Source organism: Helianthus annuus, chromosome 14, assembly GCF_002127325.2.
Source record: "Helianthus annuus cultivar XRQ/B chromosome 14, HanXRQr2.0-SUNRISE, whole genome shotgun sequence".
NCBI classification, from domain to species: Eukaryota; Viridiplantae; Streptophyta; class Magnoliopsida; order Asterales; family Asteraceae; genus Helianthus; species Helianthus annuus.
The window spans coordinates 165532073-165544569 of NC_035446.2; the positions used below are offsets into that span (position 1 = coordinate 165532073).

At 37.5% G+C, this 12497-nt stretch overlaps 2 protein-coding genes and 1 long non-coding RNA gene across 4 annotated transcripts; 2 read left to right on the forward strand and 1 right to left on the reverse strand.

Moving 5' to 3' along the window:
* Positions 1-5781: 5781 nt before the first annotated feature.
* Positions 5782-7440, forward strand: LOC110904781 (UDP-glycosyltransferase 76G1-like). Its single transcript, XM_022150640.2, has 2 exons — positions 5782-6445; positions 6520-7440. The coding sequence occupies exons 1-2, from the start codon at positions 5881-5883 to the stop codon at positions 7371-7373; spliced, it is 1419 nt and encodes a 472-aa protein (XP_022006332.1). The 5' UTR covers positions 5782-5880; the 3' UTR covers positions 7374-7440.
* Positions 6298-11305, reverse strand: LOC110904782. Of its 2 annotated transcripts, none has more exons than XR_002572767.2 (5): positions 11223-11305; positions 10697-10833; positions 10441-10533; positions 10028-10124; positions 6298-6433 (listed from the first exon to the last, which is right to left on the reverse strand). It is a non-coding gene; the product is annotated as an uncharacterized LOC110904782 (long non-coding RNA). The 2 variants fall into 2 exon arrangements; XR_002572768.2 differs by lacking the exon at positions 6298-6433 and adding an exon at positions 8032-8924.
* On the forward strand, positions 8016-9921 carry LOC110904779 (UDP-glycosyltransferase 76G1-like). Its single transcript, XM_022150639.2, has 2 exons — positions 8016-8809; positions 8898-9921. The coding sequence occupies exons 1-2, from the start codon at positions 8236-8238 to the stop codon at positions 9749-9751; spliced, it is 1428 nt and encodes a 475-aa protein (XP_022006331.1). The 5' UTR covers positions 8016-8235; the 3' UTR covers positions 9752-9921.
* Positions 11306-12497: the final 1192 nt, after the last annotated feature.

Sequence of the window (12497 nt, forward strand, 5' to 3'; positions counted from 1 at the left end):
AACCCATGCCTTGGCTCGTGTGAACTCACCTTGGTTTGCTCGGTATGCTAGGTTATGCACTCACAAGTAATTAATCACGTCCTATTGTATGCACGTATAACGAATCAGTTCATGTTCACAATAATACGCATGCAATTCGAGTGTCACACAAATACAAATGTAAACATTCATCATCTAGCATGGCATGTCAAATAAATCAAGCATATAATTCCATCTTTCAAAGTAGGTTCATAAATCCCTAGTATCTTTCGAATCCAACTATTATCTTTCGACAGCAGTTACCACAACTATCCTTCGGACCGAATGTTATGTTTCGGACCAATGTCATCTTTCGGTCAAAGCTATCTTTCGGTCCAAACTATCTTTCAGTCCAAACTATCTTTCGGTCCAAACTATCTTTCGGTCAAAGCTATCCTTCGGTTAACACTACTATGGTTCGACTAGCAAGCATCTTTCGACAACTATGTTTCGAGTAGTAAGTATCTTTCGATACATATCAGTTACGTTTGATCACAATCAGTTACGGATATCACGCAGTCAATCACAGAAACAGAAACCCTAATCATCTACAGCCGTCATCATCATTAACAAGCACATCTCATCAGTTACATTACACAGAAGGCACAAGATCATCTACGACAGTTACTATCATTCCTAGAAATCATTTAACGGTAATAGAATCAATCATCAACCAAATCCGAATCGTCATCTATGTGTCATGTAAACATAATCATCATTCGGTTCAACTACCTAACATACATATCCGGTTATCATAACCGATCCATAAAATATTATCATTGAACATCATCAAAACAGATCCGATAGTCATGCATATCCGATTAGCATACAACAATATATCGCAAGACAATAGATAAATCATGAAATCAAAGCATCGTGAAATCAAAGCATCGTAAACAACACCACACACTAACCGGAAATCTGGATTACGGAATGAAATCCTTCGAACAGAGAGTAGGTCTGCTATATGCCGTCACACACACACAATAGAACTAGGGTTTTTGAAAACTAACTGATGACTTACATGCAGTCACGTATTTAAACTTATCACAGAAATGGGCCAAGCCCATCTGAAAGACTGGGCCGAAGGATCTGAATTCCAGCCGAAGGATATGTTTCGTGGCCGAAGGATGTCGAAGGATAAAGTCCTTGGTCGAAGGATATGTTTCGAGATCCTTCGAACCGAAAGTTGATCCTTCGAATCGAAGGATATGCTTCGATCTAGACTAAGTGTATTAAATAATAATTCTATTATTATCTTTTACAACCACAAGTAGTTACATGTATGCACAATGACAACACGTTTCATTAAAACACAACGCGTACAATTACAAGTCCAACAAGTCAACTACTAAACAGTCAAAGTCAACGCGCATTTAATGCGAAAGTGAAAATCAGAAACTCGAGTTGTCACATAAAAGGCTGATATATAATATCTAGAAGATAATTTACAAGTTACCCCCTTATAATTGAGAAATTTAAAAAATACCCCATAATAAGGTATAAAGTAACTTGGTTAGGCATTTGGATGAAAATGGCAACAAGTTACAAACGTTGGGGGCAAAATGGTACAAAAACTTCATTTTGGACGAAAATGGCAAGTGTGCCCAAACCTCAGGGACGATTTTGGCAATTAACCCTAAATCAAAACACAAGAAAGCTTACTACACCGCCTAACGATAAATCAAGTTTAACTAACTTGGACATAATTATCCCAAAAAAATGTCTTAGAATGTCCAAATTTTAGTTAACTTAGAAAAATTAGGGTTTCAAGTTTTAATATATTTAGATAAAATGTTTATTATTTATTATTTTTTAATATAATCAAATGAACACGAAAGAACATAAACGAACAAAAATGAACGAACGTAACCGAACATATTACCGAATGTTTACGAACGTATTCGAACGAACAAGAACCGTGTTTGTATTCGTTCGCTAAGCTAACCGAATGAATTTTTTTGTTCGTGTTCGTTCGTTAAGCTGTTAAGCTAATTGAACGAACATAAATGAAATTCCCGTCAAATGGTTTACGAACTGTTCGCTAAATGTTTGGTTCGTTTACAGCCTTATGTAACAAGACTGTATAAAGCACTCAATTAGGGTCGAGTGGTCGACAACGGTTAAGGGGCCGCCAACGTTTTGTGAAGAAAAGGTTGTCGATAGAGGGAATCGCATCGATGGGGACAAAGAAAATGCTTTTTTAATAATTAGTTACAACTTTAGATATTAAACGACTTATTTTTATTATTTTTTATCACAAGAGAAGGAAGTTCTTTTACATAAAGTTAATTAATTTTTTCAAAAAAATTACAATTATACCTTATGGTGTTGTAAAAGTCATCAAGCGCTCTCTAGTCGATGTTGAGAGTACCCGGGAAGTACTCAGACTAGACAGAGAGTACTTGAGGAGTACTAAGCCTCAACAGGCTAACTTGTAACCATTACTCGGCACGAGAGACTTTACTTTCAAACTTAAAACTACATAAACAAACTTGCAATCTTTTAACGTTGACTTGAAAGGTGCGAATAGAATTAAATAAATGTCTTTGTAATTTAATAATTTGTATCTTTTATCAGTATCGAAAGCATATTTCTCAAAACTTATACCTTTGGCAACTATATATAGGAAAAAAGAAGTAATAATGAATGGAGTTAATTGCCATTTTCGCTCCTGAGGTTTGGGCACACTTGCCATTTTCGTCTAAAATGAAGGTTTTGTACCATTTTGCCCCTAACGTTTGTAACTTTTTGCCATTTTCATCCAAATACCTAACTAAGTTACTTTATATCTTATTATGGGTTATTTTTAACCTAACCAAGTTAGTTTATACCTTATTATGGGTATTTTTAAAATTTATCAATTATAAGAGGGTAATTTATAAATTATCTTCTAGTTATTGTTTTTATTATTAGAAATCCTACCTCACCTCAATTATCTCTCTCCCTCTTTCAGTATATAACACCCATCATAAACCACCACTCCTTAACACCCACAACCACCGTCCTCCACTACTGACTTCCACGACCTACCTCCACCGCCGTCACCCCCTTCACCATGTAACCACCATCATCCGCTACCCACCTCTTTTTGTAATTCTTTTCCGCCACCACAGCCCATCGTAACCCCCACTAGCACCACCATTCAAACCAAAACACAAATCTTGTTCAAACAACCAACCACTACAACTCACCGATGACAAACACGCATTATTCTTCACTAATCAAAGACCTTAGAACCCTATCCCTCGATTCGTCGGTGGCTACACTTCGCCGGAACCCTAGGGGCTTGAAACGACGGCTGGAACGGTGTGCGGATGCAAGGTGTTTGAACGGCTATGCGGTTACATGGTAGAGATAGGTGGGAGACGGTGGTCTAGGGTTTCGTAGGTAGAGAGAGAAAGTAGAGAGAAGAGGTGGTGGTGGGGCTAGTTGCCGATTTTGATTTGAGTCCAGATCCATGACGATGGTGGTGGTCATGGATCTAAATTTTGATTTGAGTCCAGATCCACTCAAGAACACCTCCAGCTGCCACACCCTTCCCCGCTCAAGAACACCTCCGGCCGCCGCTCACCGTCATCATCTTCGCCCATTGAAGACTGTTGTATGATCTGCAATTTTTTTGGTGGTGTGTGTATGTAATTGATTAAGTGGGTGTATATATAATTGATTTGGTGATCCACGTATGGTGACTGGAACCATCATCCTCTGTAATTAAAGTTTGAATGAGATTTTGAGATGATACATGGACTGTAGGAATTTTTAGTAAATATATTTGTTGTTTTTGTATTCTAAAATGAAAGGGGTTGGATGAAAATGCAAAATGAAAAGAAAAATGTAGAGTGACAAAAATGCCCCTGAGTTAATGACAGCTAGAAGATAATTTATAAATTACCCCCTTATAATTGATAAATTTCAAAAATACCCATAATAAGGTATATAAACTAACTTGGTTAGGTTAAAAATAACCCATAATAAGATATAAAGTAACTTAGTTAGGTATTTGGATGAAAATTGCAAAAAGTTACAAACGTTGGGGGCAAAATGGTACAAAACCTTCATTTTGGACGAAAATGGCAAGTGTACCCAAACCTCAGGGGCAAAAATGGCAATTAACTCTAATGAATAAAATAAGAAGTTATACGGATATAAGAAATCCGATCATATCGTAACGTCTTCCGTCGGGTCATTATTTGCTGACAGCGTGCCGTCTTCATCACAAACATCTTGTCCGTGTACGTGGGTCTTCTGTTTTCAATTATGCCTCCACTCATGGCTTTATTTTTTGAGTATATCATGTCCCAACCAATTTATGAGTGTGATAATTCTCTTTTACAATTTGTGCTTTAATTTTTATTAGCAAGTAATTTAATATGGAACTAAGAAAAACTGATATTAAAGATATGAAAACCTGATCCGGGTATTTGATATATGAATAAGATCTTAGTATTAGAGTTCAGTGGGGGACTCTAGCCCAAAAATTCAAGGGCATTCCAATTTATGGTTTTTGAGGATCGGGAGTATCCTTTTTATAAAATCAGATTTTAGGATCGGGGGTATCCTTTTTATAAAATCAGATTTTTTTACACTATGTAAAGGGTACGAAGACGGAGTTGAGGGGTAGCCCATGCTACTCCTTTTAATACACGAGCTCCGCCCCACTATTAGTTTCCCGTATCTAGTATTCTTAAAGAAATTTATTCGCCTTCCCGTATTAAATAATATACAAGTAAATGGTAGCAACCGTGAATAATGCATGCACATGTGAAACTTATATCGTATAAACGGAAATTTCTTGATTAACTAAGACTTCTTATAGGCATATCTATATATGATATATTTGAGTGAATTGCACTTTCTGTCATTTACGTTTATATCGAATTTCAGGCGGTGTTCTTTAACTAAGTAAATTACAAGCAGTGTCCTTTATGATACCATTTTTTTTGACATGTGACGTCCTTTATGCTTGACCATGTGCCTCTCACAGTAGATAAACGATTTAACCCTCCGAACACGTTGATAATCTAGTAAGTATACGAGAGATAAACGATTTAATCTCATGGGGTGGTTCACAATGGTTGCATAGAAGACTTATCTTCTCGATAGACGACGGGCTTCGAACAACTTCTCCCCTCTCGAAGCTATAGGTATACCAACCCTCCATTTCCTTTTGGTTTCATTCTAAAATTCAAGCAGAGTGCGGGTAAATGACATTACTAGTCAATGACTCAATGTAAGATCTCTTCAAGTTGTAAAATTTATCTCATTTATGCATTACAATTATTAGAGATCGAAAGGTTGAGTTTCTCATTCGTTTCAATCGGTTTAGTACATTCTTTAGTTTTTTTTTTTTTTTTTTTTTTTTTTTTTTTGTATTGTATTTGTTAAATCGTTTCTAGTTGGTTAAAAAGTGAAAATAGGCCAAAAACTAGTAAATTGTGAGTTTATTAATAAAAAAATATTTTATAATTTGTGCCGAACTAATTGTATAGACTATAGACATTGTCATAGTTTGTTTTTTTATTGGACTGTTTTAAATGCTTCTGTTTATAAATCATGTATATGCTTCAGTTGCTTTCTCGTGGGCCAGTCCGTAGTTATTTTAGAGATACAAATCAGCCCACTTAAACTCTGTTTAAGACCATAAGAAAATGGACCAGGTCCACCTAGACTTGGGCAAAAAAACCCAGTTCCGGACCCGACCCGGCAATTGTTTAAAAAATCATAATCATTTTGTCTCCATCTATTGAGTTTGATATGAAAATGGCATCCCAAATAGTTGCAGGCCTTCCATTGTGCTATAGTGCTATAAGAATACACTCATTCATCATGATTTATCTTACATAAACATCTGTCAATTCCATGGAGAACCATACAGAGACCACCGTTGACCGTCGTCGGAGGGTAATTCTGTTCCCGTTACCATATCAAGGCCACATAAACCCAATGCTTCAACTTGCCAATCTACTTTACTCCAAAGGCTTCAGTATCACCATCCTTCACACTAACTATAACAAACCCAAAACCTCCAACTACCCTCACTTCACTTTTAGATTCATCCTGGACAACGATCCACACGATGAACGCTATTCCAATTTACCCTTACATGGCATGGGAGCTCTTTCTCGGGTTATCTTATTCAATCAATATGGCGCAGATCAATTACGCCACCAACTGGAACAGGAACTGTCTGCAAAAGATGAACCGTCCGTGTCGTGTTTAATTACTGATGCCCTTTGGCACTTCACGCAATCGGTTGCTGATAGCCTTAGCCTCCCACGGCTTGTTTTGAGGACAAGTAGCCTGTTTTGTTTTCTTATTTATGCTTCGATTCCCCTTCTTGATGATCGTGGTTACCTCAGTCTTTCCGATAACACTACACCTTTTCTTGATGGTCTTGGTTATCACGATCTTTCTGATAACAAACGTAAGTTCGGTTTTAAATATCTTTGTTTTGCTTCAATTTTTTAACTAACTTGTTTTATATATATGGGTTTCAAGGTCTGGAAGAACAAGTGGAAGAGTTTCCTATGCTGAAAGTGAAAGACATCGTAAAGATGGGGTTCAAGAGAGAGAAGGACGGCGTTGGAGGCGTGGTCGATAACATGGTGAAACAGACGAAAGCATCTTCAGGAATCATATGGAACTCCTTTAAGGAACTAGAAGAGTCCGAGCTTGAAACCATTCGTCGTGACATTCCAGCACCGAGTTTTCCGATACCATTCGCCAAGCATTTCACAGCCTCATCCAGCAGCTTACTAGAACACGATCGATCCTTTTTTCCTTGGTTAGACCAACAACCGCCCAAATCTGTAGTTTATGTTAGTTTCGGTAGTGTTGCTCAAGTGGAGGAGAAACATTTTATGGAAATGGTTCATGGCTTGGTCGATAGCAAGCAGTTGTTTTTATGGGTGGTTCGACCTGGGTTTGTTAGCGGTTCAACATGGCTTGAGCCATTGCCTGATGGGTTCCTGAGTGAGAAGGGGCGGATAGTGAAATGGGCTCCTCAGCAAGAAGTGCTAGGTCATGAAGCGATAGGTGCATTTTGGACCCATTGTGGGTGGAACTCAACACTTGAAAGTGTTTGTGAAGGTGTTCCTATGATTTGCTCGCCTTTTTGGGGAGATCAACCGTTGGATGCAAGATACGTGAGCGATGTATGGAAGGTTGGGGTGTATTTGGAGAATGGGTGGAGAAGGCAAGAGATAACAAGTGCAATTAGACGAGTAATGACGGATGAAGAAATGAGAGAAAGGGCAAGCGTTTTGAAACAAAAGTTGGATGGTTCTTTGATGAAAGGTGGCTCTTCGTATGAATCAGTAGAGTCTCTAGTTGCTTATGTATCTTCATTCTAACAATGCCGTATGTAAGAGATTTCCATTTAAAACTCAATATAAAAAGTTACCATTGTAATTTTATATATCACCTAAAACTTTAAGAATTTACATCATTGTACCTAAAATAAACACTTAAAACATGTAATATGGGGATTATTTGTTTAGTCGTTATCGGTTCGGTTCGTTACAGTATTGGCACTCGATATAGCAACCAAGAGAGAATCCCCAAAAATAAAGTTGTGATATGCACAAGAAAATATAGACATGTGTTTTACATGGATCGAAAACTATAAAAACGGATACCAGTATTGGTTCCGATAATACCTATACCCGTAATGATGTTCAATCGAAATCGGTTCGATATGTCATGGTATCGGCACTCGTATAGCTTACTATACCAAAAAAATTGTCAATTTTACATACAAGTTTATACCGGAATGTCGAGGGAATAAAATTAAACACAGGTGATGCTTCTTTAGCTTTTAAAGAAAAAGATAACGAATGCAAGTTATCAGAGGAAAAATAAAATTAAATAAAATTAACCGAGTTAAAAAGGCCATATAACAAATACTGAAAAGAAAGTTTCTCACATGTTACTCACCCTTGGAAAGCCTGTCATTACACAGTAATCAAAACTAAGAAATACAATTAGTATTAATTAAAATAAACAACTTTGAAAACCAAAACTAATTACTTTAATTTCAAACATTTAGAAAATTATAAGTATGTTGTCTCCATCTACTGAGCTCGATATGAACAAGGCATCAAAATCTAACGAAAAGAATAAAAGAAAGCGCTACTTACTTGATGATTAAATAATTGTCCTTCAATTTTAAACCTGCAGGCCTTCATTTTGCTATAAGAATACAACCTGATTGATATGTCAAACATAAAAAAAATGGAGACTACCGTTGGCCGTCACCGGAGAGTAATTATGTTTCCGTTACCATATCAAGGCCACGTAAACCCGATGTTTCAGCTTGCTAATCTTCTCTACTCTAAAGGCTTCAGTATCACCATCTTTCACACCAACTTCAACAAGCCCAAAACCTCCAACTACCCTCACTTCACTTTCAGATTCATCCTCGACAACGATCCACACGATGAACGCTACGCCAATTTACCGCTGCAAGGCATGGGGGCGTTTTCTCGAATTTTCTTATTCAATAAATGCGGGGCGGATCAATTACGCCACCAACTGGAACTGGAACTGTCGGCGAAAGATGAACCACCTGTGTCGTGTTTAATCACTGATGCCTCTTGGCACTTCACGCAATCAGTCGCTGATAGCCTTAACCTCCCTCGGCTCGTTTTGAGGACAAGTAGCCTGTTCTGTTTTCTTATTTATGCTTCAATACCCCTTCTTGATGATCTGGGTTACTTCAATCTTTCCGACAACACCGCTACACCTCTTCTTGATGGTCTTGGTTATAACAATGTTCCTGACGACGAACGTAAGTTATGCTTTCGTCGGTTTCTTAACTAACTTGTTAACCATCGTCTTCTGTTCGTATATAAATACGTTGTTTGATGTCATTCAAGGTCTGGAAGAACAAGTGGCGGAGTTTCCTGTGTTGAAAGTGAAAGACGTCATAAAGATCGGGTTCAAGAAAGACAACGACGGCATGGGAGACATAATCAGTAACATGGTGAAACAGACGAAAGCATCTTCCGGAGTCATCTGGAACTCCTTCAAGGAACTGGAACAGCTTCAGCTCGAAACCATTCGTCGGGACATTCCCGCACCATGTTTTCTGATACCATTCGCGAAGCATTTTACAACTGCATCCAGCAGCTTACTAGACCAAGATCGATCCTTTTTCCCTTGGTTAGACCAACAACCACGTAATTCCGTAGTTTATATTAGTTTTGGTAGTGTTGCTCAAGTGGAGGAGAAACATTTTATGGAAATGGTTCATGGGTTGGTGGATAGTAAGCAGTCGTTTTTATGGGTGGTTCGACCTGGGTTCGTTAGCGGTTCAACATGGCTTGAGCCAGTGCCTGATGGGTTCCCAGGTGAGAGGGGGCGGATTGTGAAATGGGCTCCTCAGCAAGAAGTGCTAGGACATGAAGCAATCGGTGCGTTTTGGACACATAGTGGATGGAACTCGACGGTTGAAAGTGTTTGTGAAGGTGTTCCTATGATTTGTTCGCCTTTTTGGGGAGATCAACCGTTGGATGCGAGATACGTGAGCGATGCCTGGAAGGTTGGGGTGTATTTGGAGAACGGGTGGAAAAGAGAAGAGATAACAAATGCGATAAGAAGAGTGATGGCGGATGAAGAAATGAGAGAAAGGTCAAGAGCTTTGAAACAAAAATTGGATGCTTCGATGATCGAAGGTGGCTCTTCGTATGAATCAGTGGAGTCTCTAGTTGATTATATATCTTCATTCTAACTTCTAGCAATTTTGTAAATAACGTGCAAATAAGAAGGCGAATTAGGGGACGGGAGACTAATTTTGTGAATTGGTTTCTATATCAGGAGACAAAATTAGAATCTCTTGCTCTAATCATACTATTCTTTAGGATATTTTGTCAGTGGGTGAAAAAAGGTTCATTAAAACAAGTAAACAGGTCCACATGGGTCGGGTTAAAGTACAATATTACTCCTGAGAATTAAAACGGGTAGACTGATATGCATGAACTAAGAAAGAACGTTGCATTATACTTACATACTAACATACACAATGGCAACGCCTGAGCTGTTGGTATATGCAATCCATCAGCTCAAAGTAAACAAGTCCTTTCTCCATTATCACACATGATTATCTAAACAATAAAAAACTAATATAAGTAGGCAAATATATACCTATATGTTTACATACATTCGAGTGTATTTCAAAAGATCACACAAGTACATTTGTAGTGAACATACACAAACCGACAAACAGTTGGAAAAAAATCACAGAGTGAATCGATTCATCGACAGGGGTTATCAAAATGTTGATGTGAAAACTACTTAACAGTCTCAGTCAGTAGCAAATTTAAAAAATAATCAATAGCAAATTTTGAACTTGTTGAATACTCAATAGTCAATACTAACGAAACAAATAGCGATTGCTGTGAGCAGTTACAATTTTCAAACCTGTGTGAACAATAGGCTGCTAGTGCTATGAACATGTTATCTCGACCAAAACCTACTATTTGCTGCCAAATGCTAAATCAAAAATAATAGCAACTGCAATATAAAATTAGCAATGTTCAATTTCAATTCTAAGGAGCGTAATTTAATAACAAATTAGCAATTAATAATCAATGGAACCTGCAATTTGGACTTAAATCTACATATATGAAGTGGGACTATATATAAATGCTTACAATTTGGGGATGATACTACTTACGATTTGGTGTTGAAACCCTTGTGATTCGCTTTCCGATTTTGCCTGTAGCTTTCTCGACTTTGCTTTTGTGATTTGACGACGTGCGCACAACGATTTTGGTTCTGGGAGAAGTTTGGGCTTGATTGGGAACTTGGGGCCTGTGAAAAAAAAAACGAGTTAATTACTGTTTTCGTCCCTGTGGTTTGTTAAAAATCACTATTTCAGTCCATTAGTTTAAAAATTGTGATTTCAGTCCATGTGGTTTCACTTTCGTAACCATTTCAGTCCCTTCGGTTTCACTTTCGTAACCATTTCAATCCATTTATTATGTAAGTACAGGGACTGAAATGGTTACGAGGTGGACTGAAATGGTTACGAAAGTGAAAGCACAGGGACTGAAATCGCAATTTTTAAACTAATGGACTGAAATAGTGATTTTTGACAAACCACAGGGACGAAAACAGTAATTAACTCAAAAAAAAACACAATTTTGGTTGATTGGGACATTATTCGGGTGCCAAGCCAACAGGCTTCAAGTAAATCTCACCATGAGACTGTGTGTTGTGGTTTAACGCTCCAAGCTATGTCCGCGTGTTCCCTCAATGGGGGCGTTAAGGATTAGGGCGTGAGTGGTAATGAGCGTGAATCTGGAATGTATAGATATGTGTGTACCCCGTGCAACAACCAAAACAATCACCTTATGTGAAGTTGGGCGTTAGCCCATTACGCTTGATCTGATAATATCACACAATAACAATTAGTTATGCTATGAAAATACACAATGACGTAACTTCGAAACTATTAAGCATACATATTTTAACTATTACTTATTTGCAAGTTGTTATTTACTTAAATCACATAAAAATTAATAAAATCACGCTAGGATTTCTTAGATCATGTGTATTGGGATAACTAAAATGTGGAAAAGTTTCTGTCATGTTAATGCCACTGCCACACAGGCAATGGAGCTTTAAGCCTTTTAGTAACTACCCCATTTCAAAGGTGTGCAGTGGTTTAACTAAAAAAACGAGTAATGTGGCGTGATATGACTGGCTCAAAAAAGAAGCCTTTTAACTATCTTCGCTCTATGCCCTCATGCCCATTAGACCCTTGGCGCTACCCCCTTGGCACCCGTGTCATGATGTTTGGCACCTTTCTTTTGCTGATGTATTGGCGCACGTTAACCCACTACACACCTAGGCTTGTAATAGTATCCCACACTTTTTTTTTTTAAATCATGCATTACAAAGGATTTAACTTTTAAACTTTATTTGAATATTTATGTATAACAATATCCACTGAAAGTGGTAAATGTATCCTAGCTAACATTACCCACTGACATAAAGAAACCCGAAGACCAGAGCTCTTAATTAAGTTTACATTATATAGTGAAAATAAAAATTATCAGTAGAGTTTTTTTTAGAACTATAACTCACACACTTATCTAATCTAACACCAGATTTTACTTTATTTTCTATAACACTCGACCTCTAAACAGGAGACACCAGGGGCGGACCTAAAGAAGGTCCAGGCGTAGCACGGGCTACGGCTCAACTTTTTTTCGGTAGTGTAAATTTTTTTATTTTTTTCGATTTTTATGCTAAGGACAACTCTAAACAACTACGAGGACACCCCTCAAAAAAATTTTATTAACCAATAATAAGCCCAGTTGGTGATGATGATACAAACCCAAATAATAAGCCCAAATAACTAAATAATAGCACATTAGATTAGTCCAAATAATCAAATAATAGCCCAAATAACTAAATTTTTTTTCGAAATTGAAGCTTGTCAAAACGGATTTACGCAATTGAATCGGTCC